The sequence below is a fragment of the Eremomyces bilateralis genome (genome assembly GCF_010015585.1).
Source record: "Eremomyces bilateralis CBS 781.70 unplaced genomic scaffold P152scaffold_5, whole genome shotgun sequence".
NCBI classification, from domain to species: domain Eukaryota; kingdom Fungi; phylum Ascomycota; class Dothideomycetes; order Eremomycetales; family Eremomycetaceae; genus Eremomyces; species Eremomyces bilateralis.
The window spans coordinates 1,074,496-1,091,120 of record NW_022985071.1 but is presented as its reverse complement, the minus strand read 5'-3'; the positions used below and the strand labels follow the sequence as shown (position 1 = coordinate 1,091,120).

General features: G+C 52.7%; 7 protein-coding genes across 7 annotated transcripts; 4 read left to right on the top strand and 3 right to left on the bottom strand.

Moving 5' to 3' along the window:
- The first annotated feature begins 226 nt into the window (after window positions 1–226).
- Window positions 227–2,302, top strand: P152DRAFT_276454 (SET domain-containing protein). The gene is made up of 3 exons (XM_033674892.1): window positions 227–1,410; window positions 1,470–1,840; window positions 1,904–2,302. Exons 1-3 carry the CDS (start codon window positions 432–434, stop codon window positions 2,111–2,113), a joined length of 1,560 nt encoding a protein of 519 aa, XP_033536149.1. The 5' UTR covers window positions 227–431; the 3' UTR covers window positions 2,114–2,302.
- Window positions 2,303–4,588: 2,286 nt separating this feature from the next.
- P152DRAFT_276464 (NIPSNAP-domain-containing protein) lies at window positions 4,589–6,256 on the bottom strand. The gene is made up of 3 exons (XM_033674893.1): window positions 5,722–6,256; window positions 5,317–5,616; window positions 4,589–5,248 (listed from the first exon to the last, which is right to left on the bottom strand). The coding sequence occupies exons 1-3, from the start codon at window positions 5,954–5,956 to the stop codon at window positions 4,764–4,766; spliced, it is 1,020 nt and encodes a 339-aa protein (XP_033536148.1). The 5' UTR covers window positions 5,957–6,256; the 3' UTR covers window positions 4,589–4,763.
- Window position 6,257: 1 nt separating this feature from the next.
- Window positions 6,258–7,315, top strand: P152DRAFT_276512 (uncharacterized protein). Its single transcript, XM_033674894.1, has one exon. It carries the CDS (start codon window positions 6,558–6,560, stop codon window positions 7,119–7,121), a length of 564 nt encoding a protein of 187 aa, XP_033536147.1. The 5' UTR covers window positions 6,258–6,557; the 3' UTR covers window positions 7,122–7,315.
- A 1,155-nt stretch (window positions 7,316–8,470) lies between these two features.
- Window positions 8,471–9,515, bottom strand: P152DRAFT_432528 (cytochrome c and c1 heme-lyase; the record flags this gene model as incomplete). The annotated part of the gene is made up of 2 exons (XM_033677441.1): window positions 8,815–9,515; window positions 8,471–8,750 (listed from the first exon to the last, which is right to left on the bottom strand). The coding sequence occupies exons 1-2, from the start codon at window positions 9,345–9,347 to the stop codon at window positions 8,471–8,473; spliced, it is 813 nt and encodes a 270-aa protein (XP_033536146.1). The 5' UTR covers window positions 9,348–9,515.
- Window positions 9,516–9,661: 146 nt separating this feature from the next.
- P152DRAFT_456770 (diphosphomevalonate decarboxylase) lies at window positions 9,662–11,292 on the top strand. The gene is made up of 2 exons (XM_033679083.1): window positions 9,662–9,916; window positions 9,979–11,292. The coding sequence occupies exons 1-2, from the start codon at window positions 9,855–9,857 to the stop codon at window positions 11,096–11,098; spliced, it is 1,182 nt and encodes a 393-aa protein (XP_033536145.1). The 5' UTR covers window positions 9,662–9,854; the 3' UTR covers window positions 11,099–11,292.
- Window positions 11,293–11,404: 112 nt separating this feature from the next.
- Window positions 11,405–12,897, top strand: P152DRAFT_456769 (uncharacterized protein). Its single transcript, XM_033679082.1, has one exon. The coding sequence runs from the start codon at window positions 11,564–11,566 to the stop codon at window positions 12,764–12,766; it is 1,203 nt and encodes a 400-aa protein (XP_033536144.1). The 5' UTR covers window positions 11,405–11,563; the 3' UTR covers window positions 12,767–12,897.
- On the bottom strand, window positions 12,837–14,892 carry P152DRAFT_393056 (uncharacterized protein; the record flags this gene model as incomplete). Its single annotated transcript, XM_033676175.1, has 5 exons — window positions 12,837–13,896; window positions 13,965–14,088; window positions 14,226–14,340; window positions 14,421–14,651; window positions 14,710–14,892. 5 exons carry the CDS (start codon window positions 14,890–14,892, stop codon window positions 12,837–12,839), a joined length of 1,713 nt encoding a protein of 570 aa, XP_033536143.1.
- Window positions 14,893–16,625: the final 1,733 nt, after the last annotated feature.

The following is a 16,625-nucleotide window of genomic DNA, read 5'->3' as shown; positions in this document are numbered from 1 at the left end:
TCCCCCCCAAAATATTCTAAACTCAAAATCCACGCGCTATTCCCGTCACTTTTGGGGTCCAGTGCTCCAGTCGCGACGCGATCCATTCCAGCCCTTCCAACTACTCCTTGCGCGTCGATGCACACTTGCTTACTGCGTCTTCACCACTGACATCTTCACTTTCGGTCGCATCATTAGCCAGACTTGTCGGAATAGACACTGCACGTGCACTGTGATTGATCAGTGATTGATCAGTGTGGTGTGCCTACGCCCAACCTTTCAGTTGCGCCTTCCATCATCCTACCACCTTCCTCCACACCGGACCAAGTGACGAGGAACGCCTTCGCCTCTACGCTCTTGTCAGCCTCGAACTCACCAGTTCATTGCATTATTTCCATCCAAGTTAACATCATCTTGCCTCGAATGCGACAGTTCCACCGCACATCTCGAGTATGGCTATAGTAAGGGGCAGGGGCGTAGTGGAGCAGATCGACCAGGAGAGTCGTTCCTCAAGCGCCCACGACCTTTTGAGCTCCCGGTCGGTTTCCGCATCATCTTCCACTCCACCGACCACCATCGAGAGCGACATACCTCCGTGTCAAAAGCCAACCCCTGACACGAATATCACAAATATCGACCAAGGCCATGAAGCCGGAGAATCCCGGCGAAGGAGCGTGCGAGAGCGCCATACCCTCACAAGTTATAATTTGAACGTCCTCTCGGGAACTGCGAAGCATGGGGTAAGAAAGTCTGTCAGTGGGGCTACCCTTGTGAATCCTAGCCAAGCAGAGGATCAGCTGCAGCCCTTGAATGATAATCACGCTTTGTTGAATGGCAATGAGATGAGTGGTCCGCTTGCGAGCCTAGGACGCTCTGAACGCGAGCGGAGACCATCTCGACGAAACACTGTCATTGGCGCCGTATCCGATATTGCGTCGTCCCTCGGAAAACGAGCAAGAGATGTAGTCGAGAACAGCAACAGTCTTTCAGTGCTGCGGCGCATGTCGTCAAGATCAGGGCAGCGAACGCATTTCTACGACCAAGACGGGACTGAGCATGACACGTCCCGGGCGAAACGAAGCAGGCTTTCCCACGCCGACAACCTGGTCAGCAGTTCTGCATCAAGTGAGATCGTGGAATTGACGGCGCCAGAGCCGAAGCGCAAGATGTGGCAAGAGCATGGTCTGTATGCTGGGCAGGTCCGCCTCTATGAGCCGAACTTCGATCATCCGACCTATCGAGGAGGCCAGCAGCCAAAGCTTCTAGAATCTCCTGGGAAGGAACGGAAATATCTGCCGATGCCCATGTTCGTAGGGGAACTCAAAATTCGGCAAGGCCAGGATTTCCGGTTGCCATATGATGTTCTGAGTCTGCTGCCTTACGAAGCGAAGCCTAAAGATGGCTGGGTGTTGAAAGAGACAGTACCTAAGAGTAAGTCGCCCCACGTGTGGGTGAATATCAAAGCCTGTTCCTAAACAAACAATGTACAGGCCGCTACATGGGTTACGCTGCCGAGTATAAACTCATCGATCACCACGGGCAGTCATTCTGCCGCTGCACTCTCGCGTCAGGCTGTGCGGAAGACTGCATGAACCGGACTATGCATTTTGAATGCGACGACAACAACTGCAACGTCGGTGCTCAACATTGCCAGAATCGCCAGTTTGCCGTACTTTCTCGTCCTCGTCGCTTGAATGCGTTTGAACGAGGCGTTGAAGTCATGGAAACGAAAGACCGCGGTTTTGGTGTACGTTCGGTACGCAGCTATCGGCCTCATGAAATTATCATCGAATACACGGGAGACATCATCACCCAAGAAGAAGCTGATCGACGGATGAACCAAGAATATAAAGATCACAAGGTGAGTTACTGTCACTGATGATTATCAGTCACCGGATATCGGACTGCTGACGCTGTAACGAAGAACTTTTATATGATGACTCTGCAAGAGAACTTGATCATCGATGCTGGGGGTAAAAAAGGATCAATCGCTAGGTTTGTGAACCACTCATGCGATCCGAACTGCTATATGGATCGATGGACCGTCCGTGGCGAAGAACGAATTGCGCTCTTTGCTGGTGACTTTGGCATCTCCACTGGAGATGAACTGACTTATGATTACAAATTCAGGTAAGATATTCACCAAAAACACAACAAACCATAATTAACAGGTGTACCAGTCCGTTCTCTGCCGACAACGTGCAGAGTTGTCTATGCGGTTCCCCAAATTGCCGGGGTGTCCTAGGACCTAAACCGAACGAGCCCAAACCGAAGAAAGGCGGGCCTATTACCACCGCAACTATCTCTTCATCGGCATCCCAGTGGAAAGTCTTTGCGAAACGAAAATTGAACGATTCCTTCGGCGCAACCAGGGCAGCTCAAGAGTCTGATGGGCCGCCATCCAAGAAACGCAAGGTTCAGACGCTTGTACAGAAAGTCTTGAACAAGAAAGGAGGCAAGGAGGTACATTCGGTATCTCGATCCAACTCGATCGCCGTGAAGGGGGCCAGCATGTCGAAGAACTCATCATCTGTCACCTTGACGTCGAAGCCGTCCCCTATCAGTCGAAAGCGGAAAGTAGCTGACTCTACGATCGAGGAACCGGCTTGCGAAATCTGCGGCGGAGTAGACAGCCGCCCCTCCAACCTCATCGTTTTCTGCGACAACTGCCCACGAGCATTTCATCAAAAATGCCACAATCCGGTCATTGGCAAGGATGTTATCAATGATAAACGCAAGAAATGGTGCTGTTCGTACTGCCCGCGCCTGATCAAACGCAGCAAAGATCCACTTCCAGCTGCCAACGCAAGCATCCACTCCCTTTCCGACAGCGAAAGCGAAAGCGACGACGAGGAGGATGTTGCTTGCACGATTTGCAGCAAACGCAACAGTCCAGCTGCCAACAAAATCGTTTACTGCTCTGCCTGCGACCGCACGTTCCATCAACGCTGCCATGACCCTGCCATCCCGAAGGCGGTCGTTCAAGATGAGGACAGCGAGTGGTTCTGCTCCGACTGCGACAAACCAAAGGGGAAGAGGGTCTCTGCTTCCAATGAGAAACCGAAAGTCCAGCCACACGTGCCGGAATCCGCTACCAAGTCTCGAAAGGTATCAAAGGCATCCCGTGGTAAAGCATGTGAGGGCTGCAAGGAATCCGACTGGAACGACAAGAATCACATTGTGTTCTGCGACGAATGTGATGAGCCATGGCACCAGCAATGCCACATCCCCGTCATCACACAGAAGTACATTGATGATGAGGAACGCTATTGGTTCTGCAACTGCTGCGTTTTCGAGGAGGACAGCGATCCGGTCAAGCAGGCTTCAAAGATTCGCCAGCGACGCGGGATCAAACCCATGCACAAGGCGGTGCTCGGTGAGCATCTGAGGAAGAAGAAGAAGAATCTCGATGTCGAGTGCAAGGGCTGCACCAAGACCGAGTGGAACGATAAGAATCACATTCTCACGTGCACTGAATGTGATTCCCGTTGGCATCAACAGTGCCACATACCGTTCATCACGCGGAAGTACATCGACGACCCGGATCATCGTCTGTGGTTCTGCTCCGGATGCGTCTTCGGCGAGAGCGAGAATGTCGAATGGGCCGCCTGCAAGATTCGCCAACGACGAGGCATCAAGCCGATGCACAAGAAGGTGATCGCCTCCGCGGGCGGTACCCCTGCCACCACGCCGGCCAAGACCGCCGAACCCATGATTCCAATGGCCCAAAGCGAGCCAACCGGCCTTGGAAAATTCAAGTCCATGATCTCCAACCTGATCTCTCCGAGGCCGTCCGTTCTCGTGGGCCCCCCGCTCTCAGCCGAACCGCCGTCGACCGACGTAAACGACTTCGAGAGTGGGCCATCGGCTTCATCCCGACCGATGTCTGCCGCTGCGGCGATGACCCCTCCCCGCCGTCGCAAATCCGTCACGCGCCCGACCACCGGCATGACGTCCCGATCCCAGACGGCGGCGTCCGCTTCGCGGCTCTCGATGTCCACCAAATCCTCGCTCGCGGTCGCGGCCGGACGACTCAAGCAGAGCAAGCTGCCGTTCAAGCCGATGGGCTATTCTAAGCTGAGCGGAAACCGATAGGGGTGAGCATGAGCACCACCGAAGTTTATATGGCGTGGAAGCAAGGAAATCGAGATCCATCCGCTGTTTCCCCGATTCCAACGTTCGCATCCCCTTTGCCGCATGATTCCATTTCTTTAAAATCGCATGGTGTTCGAGTGCACGACTACGGAGGGCATGATGTACTATAGTTCGGGGTTATCCATGGTTGTTGATCAGTATTGAGGAGTTGGCGAGATCGTCGCCGGGCGGGTGTGGATAGAATTTTCCGTGTCTCTCTGGCACAAAAACCGCATGTGTGCCTTACCGAGGGTTGATAGATTATCATCAGACGAATACGTGGGCATGTCAGTTCTAGCATAGTCAACGATCAGAAGCATGTTATGTATAAGACTTCATTGCAAACCATCGCTTGAATTTTGTTCAATTAACTCCTGCTAGTGTTGATCCCGGAAGAGACTCTCAGTACAAAGGTATCGTTGTGGTAGACCGCTCAATCACCATCTTCAGTAACTCAATTTGTGGGCTTTTCCGCTACCGCTTCAGATCCCATGGGCTTCAAATGATCGAAGCAACGCGAACGCCTCCCAGCAAGACTAGAATAAAGCCCGAGTATGAGGACAGGTCTCCAATCTCGCAGCTCACCACTCGTCGAGGTTCCTGAGGTGCTCAAGGCCTTTTCCTAGTAAAGTCTACGCCCGCCCAAATATCTAGGCAACGGGACTCCAGGGCATCGGAATAAGAATCCGACTCCGCATGGTCTGAATCAGCGGCACGGTCTTGTGTACCGTCTCGCCCCACCCCTCGATGCTCCAGCTCTGCTCCCGCCGAACCTTCCGCTCCTCGAGATCGGCGAACTGCCAGAGATGGTGGACGGTGTTAAGGTCGCCGATCTGGACAAACCAGGCGCCCACGCCTTCCATCACCTCGCGGCGGGCTTTCAGGCCGCGGCGCCAATGGGTCTCCCACTCGAGAAGGTTGCCGGGGTGGAGGGTGTAGGATCGGAGTTCGAAGAGGCCGCCGAGATTGCGGGGAGGCGTGGTCGGCCAGAAGGAGAATTCCTGCATCAGAGAGGTGCTCTTAGTGGTTATCAAGTTCTTCAGTTGCGCGTCAAATGGACCGAACCCCGGATCCCGCTGGATGGCGTGCAGAGAGGCATGGTAGCCTTGATACCGCTGGTACTCCCAGATGTGGACTGTTGAGCGCAGTGTTAGGATCTGAGTCCGATGACGCCTGCGTGTGAGCTGTAGGATAGAAACGTACCGAAGGTATCGCAATCTCCGACTTCCGTTCTCCAGCTACCCACAAGATTCACCTTGAACTGCGGATTGGTGGCTACACGCGGATACCAGCTACCCACCAACTTAACGTATTCGTCCACTTTTCCCGGCTTGACCTCGTGAAAGACGATGCTATGGACGTATTTGCCTCGCGCAAGAACTTGGCTGAAGCTCTGTTCGATCTGTTTGTCGTAATCGCGGCCTTCGGGTGTGCCGTGGAGAAGAGTGGAGAGGCGGCCCTTCTTGGAACCGTTTTCGCCCACTTCGCGAGCGCGTGCTTCTTCTGTGAGAGAGGATACCGGTTAGCTTCGACGAAGAAGGGGTCGGCAGAGACAAGAAAACGGTTGCAGTCCCCAAGGTAGAAATAAACGAAGGGTATCTAACGCACTTTCTAGCTGGTCCTTGCGCTTCTGTGCATCGGCGAGCTGGGTACGGAAGTCCTGCTGCCTCGCATTGAACCGATCCACGCCGTCCACAGTGATGTCAGCCAGGGCCGGGGCGCGCTCTTCGTTAAGAGAGGCGCCGGAAGAAAAGGTACGGAGGGCTAATGTGGCAGAGAGAGGGATCGAAGCGGGCGAATGGGCAAGGCGAGCGGCCAGGGGACGGGTACGGTGGACGAGCATCGTTGCGTCGTCTTGCAAGCTTGACGCGTCTAACAAAGGTGATTCAAGCGTGAATCGAGAGAATTGGAGGCGAGCAATGAGCGGATGGGAGTAGCAAACGTCGTGGTAACGTCGTAGTATACGCAGTTGGACGTGGACGCGAAAGGACGTGGGTGGAACGGTGGTAGGGTTCGAGAGGATGGAGAAGGGGATGTGGAATAATTGACTTGATATTGGGGTTGCCGCCTTTGCCCGTTGCCTGTAACTCTGTCCCGGTCTGGGGGATTAGTTCTTTGGTCGGAATAATAACAACTTCCTGCGTTGGAGGCCGTAGATAGCTGTGGTTTGGCGTCCTTGGAAGTTGGAAGTTGGCAGGGGGGTCGCCGCAGCGATGATAGTTCTCAGCTTCCCCGCAGTTTGCTAGTATCGTAAACTTACATTAACTTAGTCGCAGTTGATGAGTTCATTGCTCGGGATTACTTGTGACAAGGCTACTGGTCCTGCACAGTAATATAAACACAGGAGTCCTTGGCTTGGTTACATGCTGGCAGGCTGGCAGGGAGATAGATGACTTCAGACGTGGAGCTCCAATGTTCAGATCCAGACCTATCGTAATTATGGAATGGTGCAGGTAACACGCAGCTGCGAATGGCAAGGGGAATACCGCGGTGCCAGTTTAACCCATAGTAACTCCGTACCAGTAACTAACGTATTAATCGTTTTAATACCTGTAATATTCGGTCAATATCAGATCGAGGACCAGATTTATAGGCAGGTCACATGGCTTCAGGAGATATCAATTCATCGCCACTGCATGGCACATACATACTTATATATACAGATATCGAGAACAGAACTAGAGATGAAAGTCACAAATCCGAGACCGGGATTCCATCGAATCTCCGGGTGCCATCCTATAGCCGCTTTGCTCGTCGACAGTACGTCCACGGTTGGTAACATGTGTGTTGTTACTAAGGAAGACAAGAAGACAACAAGAACCATTTGTGCAATATATGAGACAGGTGGGGGGGTCGATCAGAGGTCTGATATGGCCGGAATCACTGCAGACGAGATATCGTCATGCTCCAATCGTATCTGCTCGGGATCGCCATCGGCCACCAAGCCGTCCATGGATGTCGCCAGCCATCCATTCCGCGTAGACAGAGGGCTAGAGATTCAACATTAGCGATGGTTTTCAAAACTTCTTCTGCGTCTTGTTCACTCGCCGGACGAGGGAGAATAAGATGATGACAAGTATACAGGATTGCAACAAGCCGGCGTACAGACTCATTACTCGCATCCCAGCCTCGGCCGTCCCCAGTCTTGTGCGACGGTCAACCTCGCGTGCCATGGTGCAGATTCGAATGCATTCCGTGTCAAATAACCATGGTTTCGTTCGTGAAATGCCGCCTCGTTCATCACTCAGAATCGCTAGACTCGGATCCAACGCTATCGCACTGTAGGATAGACCACTAGGGCTTTGGACTGTCGATTGGTGAATGTGGCGGTCCAGATGATCACCGGACGATCCTCTCGTGCCTTCCCATCCATATAGCGGCGTCCATGAAGTGCGGTCATCTTCGACTACCCAGAACTCCTCCACTTGCCCAAGCGATCTTCATCTCGTGGCGCACATATACGCCGCGTATCGCGTAACCATCTCCACTTGCGAATCCACGGCAGTGAGGCGGCAGCATCGGATGAGAGTCGGAGAACTTGCTGCATGATGCGTGTGTGGCCAGAGCCAAAAATTCAGGGAAGAAATGGTTGAACCCCATCAATGGTGAGGCGACATATTCGCATGAAACGGATCCACCGTATCAAACGCGATCAATGCAAAATCGGGAGCTTATGATAGCGCGGGTTGACAGCGACAAGAATGAAAACAACACGACGAAGACAGCTGGAATGGATTGTCAAGGCGGCTGAGCAAGAGGTTTGTATACCTATTGAAGTTGCCATTCTTTGGTAATACAGGTTCCGCTCCATTGGGGGCTCTTCGGTTCTCACTGGAGGTCGGTATAACATGAAGCAGCTGTATCGTGCAACGTCCGTTGGAATGTCTTTCATGAGATGGCAAACTTCAAGTTTGCAGGACCCCAAATGGCATGCAGGGGTTTAAAAACAGCAGGATGATGTATCCTTGGGTATTCGAAACCAGAGATATAGCAGGCGATATCTGTGGCTTTGGGGGTTTGACGGTCTTGTCACTGTGTTGCCCATCGCTGGTTGGTATATGGTATGTGGCGATGCTATTAACTGTCGATCTGGTCTGATTCATGAGCTGGGATTGTTTGATCAATTCAAAATAGGTATTACCTACCTTACCCATCGGGTTGACTGTTGGTGTTTAGACACAGGAGCCAATGCCCATTGGCTTTTGGGCATCCAACACTTCCATATCAGCGAAATAGACCCAACGAAGCACCACGGTGACCTGCTCGCCTTCATTTCAACATATCTTACAGTATATGAATACAAAATATCACCGAGTCCCTCGTATCCCAACACCTACGCTCACGTTTTTCCGCTCCATCATAGACCGATCGTACGCGCCACCCTCGCTTTCCATCCTTCCCAACTGTTTAGTTTGGGTCGCACGTCGAGGTAAAAGTTGAGGGGTTTCCCTTCCCTTCCTTCGTTTCGGCCCTGGTAGAAGTCAATCACGTACTCGACTCGGGTTCCGCAGCGGTCGATGACCCAGTCATGTCGATCGAACGGCGCTTGGTAACCGAGTAATGTATTAAAGCGGGCGCGAGGTGTCAGTTGTGTAGACATGCCCGAGAACGATAGCAATTTCGGGCCACCGCATCTGCTCCGAGCTCATGTTAGCCATTATCTATCGCCATGATGATATACTCGTGAAATGGACGACCAACTTTTCCGCTCCCTGGCCTTTCTCCCATGCTATAATCTCCTTCCATGCCCGCTCATTGACCGCGTTATGTATCGGTACGACCGCGCGCATGTCCTCCGCCCTCGGATCGTGCTCTTTCCGCTTCATCGCATCGAAGAACATCTTTTCGGACGGGTAGATCCACTTGCCCGACTTGTCAATGCCGGACTCAATCTCATGGTTCGAGGGGTAGCTGCCTTGCGAGGGCGAGGATTCTCCGCGCGGTATGGTGGAGACCTCACGGGTCGATCCTAGTTTCGGGTGCGGTGAAGGGAGTTGCGAAAGGATGGTCGACGCGTCGGGTGGCGAGGGAGGGGACGGGTTGGATTTGTTCATCTGCAGCCACGCCGAGCGAGAGTTGTGATCGACTGGACATGATGGGTCTGGTGACGTATCCGGCTTATTGGACGGCGGGGGGGAGGAGGAGTTGGAATTGTTCTGTCGCAGCCAGGCTGCGCGAGCATTGTCATCAATTGGACATGATGTGGCTGAAGATTTGTCCGAGTTGTTGCTCATGACGGCGATGGCACGCCAGCAGTTGACGTCTGAGATAGTGATAGCGGTAGAGTTCCGATTATGTGCGATGTCTGAAGGCAAGAGATCCAGAAACTTGAGGTGGATTTACGCTGCTGTGATATTGCCACGGATGACGGACTGCAATTCGATAATTAATTACTATACAGTCCTTCCACAATAAATTGATCCATGATAACATGAAGTCGGGAACGCCATATCCCTGTTGACGATGACTAATCCATAAATACCGAGAATTTCCATAGAATACTGTACGGTTCGTAGTATTAGACCCTGCTAATGTTCACCGCTCGGCGCTCACCAGACCACAAGGAATTGAAGCCCAAATCGCTGAAATCAGGTCTCTTGGATTGCTCGCTGCTTTTGCAATTGAAGATTGAAAAGCCTTCTTTCCGCGACAATTGACTTACGAATTCATCTTCTTCATTTCTAGTAGTCGCAGCCTTTCACTGATCGGCTCCCACTTCTTGCTCTCCATCTCACATCGCAATGGCAGACTCCCGAGTCTACCGTGCGAGTACGACCGCCCCAGTCAATATCGCAGTGATCAAGTATGGATTTCCTCGCCTCAACTTCGACTCTGAATCGCTGACTGATTCGCTTGTATCTGAAGGTACTGGGGCAAACGAGACGCCAAACTAAACCTCCCCACGAACTCCTCCTTATCCGTCACTCTCGCCCAATCCGATCTCAAAGCGCACACCACGGCCTCCTGCTCCCAAGCCTTTTCCGACGACGACAGCTTAATACTAAATGGGGAACCGTCCCCTCTTACGACGCCGCGATCGCAAGCATGCCTTGCTCGTCTAAGAGCCTTACGCAAGATTCTCGAGGACCGAGACAATTCCCTCCCCAAGCTTTCGCAATGGCCGCTTCGCATCGTTTCGATCAACAACTTCCCTACTGCAGCCGGGCTTGCCAGCTCCGCCGCTGGATTTGCTGCCCTCATTCGCGCCATTGCCAATCTCTATGAGCTGCCTCAGTCACCCACCGAACTCTCTGCCATCGCACGACAAGGGTCCGGCTCGGCTTGCCGCAGCTTATTCGGAGGATATGTGGCGTGGGATGCTGGCACTGCTGCCGATGGGAATGACAGCGTCGCCGTGGAAGTTGCGCCGGCATCGCATTGGCCGGAGATGCGCGCTCTGGTCGTGGTCGCCAGTGCCGAGAAGAAAGGCGTGCCCAGCACGGCCGGCATGCAGCAGACGGCCGCCACGAGCACGCTCTTCCCGCTGCGTGTGGAGAAGTTGGTGCCGGCACGGATGATCGCTATGAAGGAGGCGATTGCGAAGAAGGACTTCGCAACGTTTGCGGACCTGACGATGCAGGACAGCAATAGTTTCCATGCGGTGTGCCTGGACACCGTTCCCCCTATCTTCTACATGAACGAAACCTCCAGGGCCGCCGTGCGTCTTGTGGAAGCCATCAACGAACGGGTAGGCAGGAATGTCGCCGCATATACTTTTGACGCCGGGCCAAACGCGGTGGTCTACTACCTGGCGGAGAACGAAGGGCAAGTTGCGGGGGTTTTCAAGTCACTCCTCGGCGATAAGGATGGTTGGGCAGGGGATAGAGGGACACAGGTCCAAGAAGCACCTATAGAAGGCCTCGACGAACGTGTGGTGGCCGTGTTGAAGTCGGGAGTCAGCCGAGTGATATTGACGGGCGTTGGTGAAGGGCCTATTGCAACATCGGATCATCTTGTTTCAGAATCCGGGCTTCCAACGCAATAGAGATTTTATCTAGAGCATGTTGGAGTTTTGAAGCATGTTTAGGTTAAGTCTTGGCCTTCGGATACTCCGTACGCATTTTGATACAATCCATCAAGACGTTTAAACCGAACTGCTCCCCGATACATGTGATGGATGGACGTGATTACATACGTAATGTACAGATAGTTGATTTGTAATTGAATTATATAACCGGGAGCTTTACTCTTTGCAGGCAAACTACAGGGATATGGCCGCAACACATCCATGCAGGACCAGTCAAGGTTGGCATGAGTGGAAGCCGCGCCGCCAACTTCCCCAACATTCAACGTCAGGATATCAAACTCACATCTCAATAATAGAATAATAAGCTATCTTACCGCCCACACCAGTGTTAATACTTCTTTCAAATTGAAGGATCCTAAATCCGTTGCCTAAAGTAATTCGAAAACATCATTCTTGAAACCCTCCCCTCATTTGTCGGACGAGATGGAGTTCTCCAAGACCACTCCTCCTCTGTCCCGACCCTCATCTCGCAGGTCCTTTCCGAACCTCAACCACCTGTCCCTGGCGCCTCTCAGTTCCCGTTTCCCCATCGACGACGACGACGCACCCTACGATCCGACCTCGCCATCCTTCCCTCCACAAGCTTCTTACATCCAGGGCCGATCCGCACCCTCAACGCCGGGCATCCTGAGCCGCTCCCCGAGTCGACATAGCCGGACGCGTCGCTCGCAGTACCTTCATGAAGGACACGTGGTAGCTCAGACGGGCACCGCCGAACCCGACCAAATCGCATTGACCAAAGCGAAGAGCTCATCGGCTCTGCTTTTCGCTCATCCGGTCGCTCACAAGGGAGGCGCCGCGATCCTGACTACCGATCCGGCCGGGCGGCATCATGTTCGCCGACATACCGGCCCGCGACTCCTTCGGGCGGGGAATGATGCGACGTGGTTCTACCGCGCCGGTCTGGCGATTGCGTCCGAAACGCGGGAATCGAAGGGCCAAAGCTGGCTGGTGAGCCGGGAGAGCAGCACCAATATGCTAGGCGACAATGCGGACCCACAGAGAATCCACCAGGGGACCAGCCACCATGGACTCAACGGCCAAGGACGGACCCGCTTCGGCGACGATGAAGCGTCCCCGACCACTCCCAAACGCTGGTCGCCTGGGAGCAGGCCTGGGAGTGCGCCTGGGAGCGCGAGGATCAGCAGAAGAGGGTCAAGAGCCGGGAGTCGGCTTGAGATGCTGACGCCAATGACGAGGGGGCCAGCCCCAGCAGGTGGTGATGGGGATTACTTTTTTGGAGATTCCGTAACTGGCCCAGACTTTGTGGACGAGCGGGTGCTGCAGGAAAGCCTTGAGCAGGACGATGGCGATGACGAACAAGACGGACGGGACGAGGAAGAAGTGGCGAGGCTCGCCCGGGACCAGAGTGCGAATTTTGGTGGTTGGGTGGACCGGCTGATGGGCTGGACGTTGTTTGAGGTCGAGGAGGACGGCGATGACAATAACAGCTTCGAAGTTTCCCCTCCGGCTGCAGACGGCACAGGTGACCAACGACAGCCACCGTTTGCTGAAGGTTCGGATTCTAAAGCACTGCCTGCTGCTGACATCGCACCCCCTGGGCAGGACGGTGGATGGAGGGACGCGGCATGGTTGCTTGGGGTTGCATCGAAGGTCATTCTATGAGTATCATCGTATCATGATTCCACACGTGCTTGAGCGCAAACTCTCAAGCGTAAAATGCAGAGTACGCAATTCATTGATTTGCAATCGAATCCACCACAGGTTGCGGACGATGCCAGATTACAACGTCTCCTTTTCTTCTCCAGTCGTCGTGCCAATGTGTGTTGAAAAACTTTTGACGTGTCTCATAACCAAGATCACTTTTGAACGGGAGCAAGCTGTCTTCGAGTTGCTCGAAGAACACAAGGTACTCCGGCCAGGGCCTTTTATCTTGACCAGGCCCCCTTTGACCGGGAATGGTGCTTTCGTTGCTCCGACTTCCGTCCCTCCCCGCATTTGAACGATCCCGGCGAATTGTTCCTTCATCATCCGCCATATTCGATAACAACCAGCTATGAGGGTCATCGTAGAACTGATCGGCTTCGTCGAGATAACCCGCCCTCGTATCTTCAGGCAAGCCTATTGGTGGCTCGCATGTCAGTGCCCATGCATTGATATCTGCGTATACAAGGTGAGAGCGCCATGGCGTGCTGTGACATGGCATGAGAAAGACCGCGGATATGGCGGGCGAGGGCCGGTCGGTAAAGGCGCTCATCTCATATTGCTGCCGAAGAAAATGTACGGCATCCACAACCCCACGTTGGTGGAATTGAGTCGTATAAATGGCAATAGCAACATTGAGACCCATCATTACAAAGGCTGCAGGCCGATACCTATTGCTGCGTTTGGCTCTGTCGACGAAATGTGCAATTGAAGGAGCAGAAAGAACGATGAAGGCTGGCAGTAAAGGATACAAAAAGCGGACTTCCTTATGAGGAATAGACGAGAAGGCGATTGTCACAAGGACGCAGGTATAAGAGAGTGTTTTCAGTGTTTGGTGTTTCACCGACTCCTGAGCAGTCACTCCACTCCGTACTGGTTTCAGGGATGAGACGACACCGTGAACCGCAAACGGCAAGGCAGTGGTTAAGAGCAGCGGGATACCTTCCGTAAGATAATAGTCGGATCGGTTGCGACCGTAGAAAGATGCAACTGACTGGCCAACGTTAAGTCCGAGGAATCGAAGGGCTGGCATCGTCCACGCCCCGTAATATGCTCTGTCAAGTAGCACGGAGATGGAGAGGACCAATAAACTGCGAGTTTCAGCATACATGGCTCAACTGCACTCGAGGGTAGTTCCTGGTATATTCAGTCAACTCACCCGTATAAGGCGGCACTGAACACTAGAAAAAGTCGGTCCACGTTTGCAGCCCTCAATAGGGACATCGATGCTACACAAACCCATACGAGGAGGTTTGTGGGCCGAAGTACACAAGCTATTGCGGCTGCAATAAGTGATAATGCCAGCGCCCTGGACACATTAGTCAGCGCCCAGGTATAGATCTCTATTATGACTAGTGATACCTTCGGCTCTCCAAAATCCTGTTAGCCGATGGCTGGGTTGGCGAAGAACGGTCCGAACGCAATTCCCATGGCCATTTACTCAGGGCGAACGCGGTTAGGGTGGTCTCGATCGAATTTGAGAACGTTCGAGTGGAGCAGAACCATTGCCAAGGGTTCGATACCGTGGTTAGCAACTTTGGATAAATATTAGATACACTTCCGTCTCCTAACTTGCTAGAACTCTCAGATGGAACGATGAGGATGGGATTCTTACAGAAGCTCGCGCTGCGGCGCTTTTCTCGCCAAAGAGCGTTGCACCGAGTCGCCATGTGAAGTAGTCGGTGCACGTGGCAAAGATTGCTTGGGTGAGTTTAGGGGCTGCTATAAGCAATGCACTGTGATTTGCCGTCGACAAAGACAACGCTTGGGCAGCTCTCCCAGCTATCATGTAGACGGCCGAAAAGAAGAAGGGATGCAGCGAAGATCGGAGTCGGTGGTGCCATTCCTGCCATTGTCCGCTTAGTTCCTCATTTAAAAATGCGAGTCCGATCAGTCTAGGTTACCCAAGTTATCCAAGCCTTTGCTCGTAGCCCAAAGGCAAGCTCCCAAGCTGGCTCCAACGATTGAAAGTATTCATCGGGTTGGAAAAAGGTCCTGATGGTCAAGGCATTGACGAGTCGGAAGGCGAGGATAAGAGAGAACACCTTCTGATGGGACCACGTGGAACCGTCCAACTGAGAATCCATTATCCCCATTCCTGTTTCTTGGAAACTTCGAGCCTCATATTGTGGATGAGTTTGAAGGACGAATATAGAATGGAACAGTATGTTGCCTGTCGTCTTTGTCAGTTGTCATCTTTCGACTGTTCAGATGGGACCGGGATGCGAGTCATAGTCACTGTCTGGACTGGTCCAGGTCACTGTCAGACAAGTCAGGCAGTAAGGCGTTCACAGTCAGACATCCAAGCAATTTCATGATTTTCATCACCAACTGATATGCATCAACATTCCACTGAAGATCCTCAACTGAAACACGAAAATATATTACGAGCAGACGCAGATCCCGCTTCTGGGCTGCACTGATGCACATCGTCTGGTCGTGTCGCTGTCCCTGTGGATGCACGTCATGTAGATTCTGACCTGTGCAAGCAGACTTTTCTCCGTCCGCTTGCCCAGATACGGCGACAAAGGAAATGGGCCCTCAACAAAGTTCCAGACCGCAGCCACATCAACCAGTATGGTACTCTGTACATATTTATCTACGATTACCAAGTCCTTCGTCAAACAATGGAATCTTGAGCCTGTATCGAGGAAGGAGGTTCTCCCTTCTGCATCGTTACCACTCTCGGACAAGGAACCCCGAGTGTCTAACCGTCGTACGCCAGTACCTCTGTATTATTATTACGAGTTTATGACTAGCACTTCTGCTCCGCATTCGCCTGCAGGGTTGAAAAGACATGGAAGGACGAACGCCGGGAAGCTGCATGCTTGATGCTGGGCGGGACCAGGATGGATTCTGCATGTCGCTGTTTTTGGGCATGTTCCAAACCCTCCAGGGTCATTCGAGCATGGTCTGCGCCTTTACAGTTTACGGCGATGAGTGCGACGTGCACACGATTCCGCTTCAACAACTGTGATGGTCGATACGAACCAGGGAACAGCCGCGGCATTCGCCGCTTCAACGTCCGACTAGCGCGATCCTTACCCTCAAAGATGGCTGTAAATTGCTTTGCGAGTTTGCACACCGGAATCGCCGTGGAGAGAACCGCAACGAGCTAGGGGCCAGCCTCGACGCGGAGAAGGACGACAATTAGGCTTCTCACTGCCTCTCAACATCCTTGGCTGATGTTGCATGTACACACAGCGATACTCTGAAGCAGCGTCGTCACTTTAGCCAGTGTGATGAGTGCCACAGACTTTTGTCACCATGCTCGTGTCCATGAACAGGTAGCAAAGGTTAACCGAAACACGACGGGATGTCTTGCAGGCGCATTTGGCTCCCCGTTGCGCTTCTGGCAGGATCATCACCAATAAACGCAGAGGATCCGGAGGAACAGGAATCTAACCCCTTCGTCTTGCACCAAATCAAGGAATCCATGGAGGTATGGACAAGGGCACAAACGACGGGGGTCTGTCAATCTTCGAGGCTCTCAAACTTGCGGCCGATGCATATACTAATTAATATGCGACTAACATGAGCGCGAGTTATTTGATATTTCGAAAGAAAGATAAGGACAAGAAAGCATTAAGACTATGGGGATGGTCAGAGCTTATGGGATATATGTGCTCTCAGCTAAGGTATGTGTGTATCTCGGCACATCTCCGTCTCAATAAAGTCGGCCCTGCGAAGTAAGGTTCCTTAATGCGAAGTGAAGCAAGACGAAAGCGTGGTAGTAACTAGTATATAGTAAGTAATACATTTACTAGCCGTAGTGAGACAAATATCGCAAGATGGTGCGGATGATACGGATGATACGGAT

Excerpts from the sequence above, each read along its gene's own strand:
- P152DRAFT_276454 (XM_033674892.1), top strand. The coding sequence starts at position 432 with ATGGCTATAGTAAGGGGCAGGGGCGTAGTGGAGCAGATCGACCAGGAG. Across the intron at positions 1,411-1,469 it reads GAAAGAGACAGTACCTAAGA|GCCGCTACATGGGTTACGCT; the intron begins GTAAGTCGCCCC and ends AACAATGTACAG. Across the intron at positions 1,841-1,903 it reads AAGAATATAAAGATCACAAG|AACTTTTATATGATGACTCT; the intron begins GTGAGTTACTGT and ends GCTGTAACGAAG.
- P152DRAFT_276464 (XM_033674893.1), bottom strand. The coding sequence starts at position 5,956 with ATGCTCGTCCACCGTACCCGTCCCCTGGCCGCTCGCCTTGCCCATTCG. Across the intron at positions 5,617-5,721 it reads GCGCAAGGACCAGCTAGAAA|AAGAAGCACGCGCTCGCGAA; the intron begins GTGCGTTAGATA and ends CCTCTCTCACAG. Across the intron at positions 5,249-5,316 it reads CGGAGATTGCGATACCTTCG|TCCACATCTGGGAGTACCAG; the intron begins GTACGTTTCTAT and ends TGCGCTCAACAG.
- P152DRAFT_276512 (XM_033674894.1), top strand. The coding sequence starts at position 6,558 with ATGGTGCAGGTAACACGCAGCTGCGAATGGCAAGGGGAATACCGCGGT.
- P152DRAFT_456770 (XM_033679083.1), top strand. The coding sequence starts at position 9,855 with ATGGCAGACTCCCGAGTCTACCGTGCGAGTACGACCGCCCCAGTCAAT. Across the intron at positions 9,917-9,978 it reads GTCAATATCGCAGTGATCAA|GTACTGGGGCAAACGAGACG; the intron begins GTATGGATTTCC and ends TTGTATCTGAAG.
- P152DRAFT_456769 (XM_033679082.1), top strand. The coding sequence starts at position 11,564 with ATGGAGTTCTCCAAGACCACTCCTCCTCTGTCCCGACCCTCATCTCGC.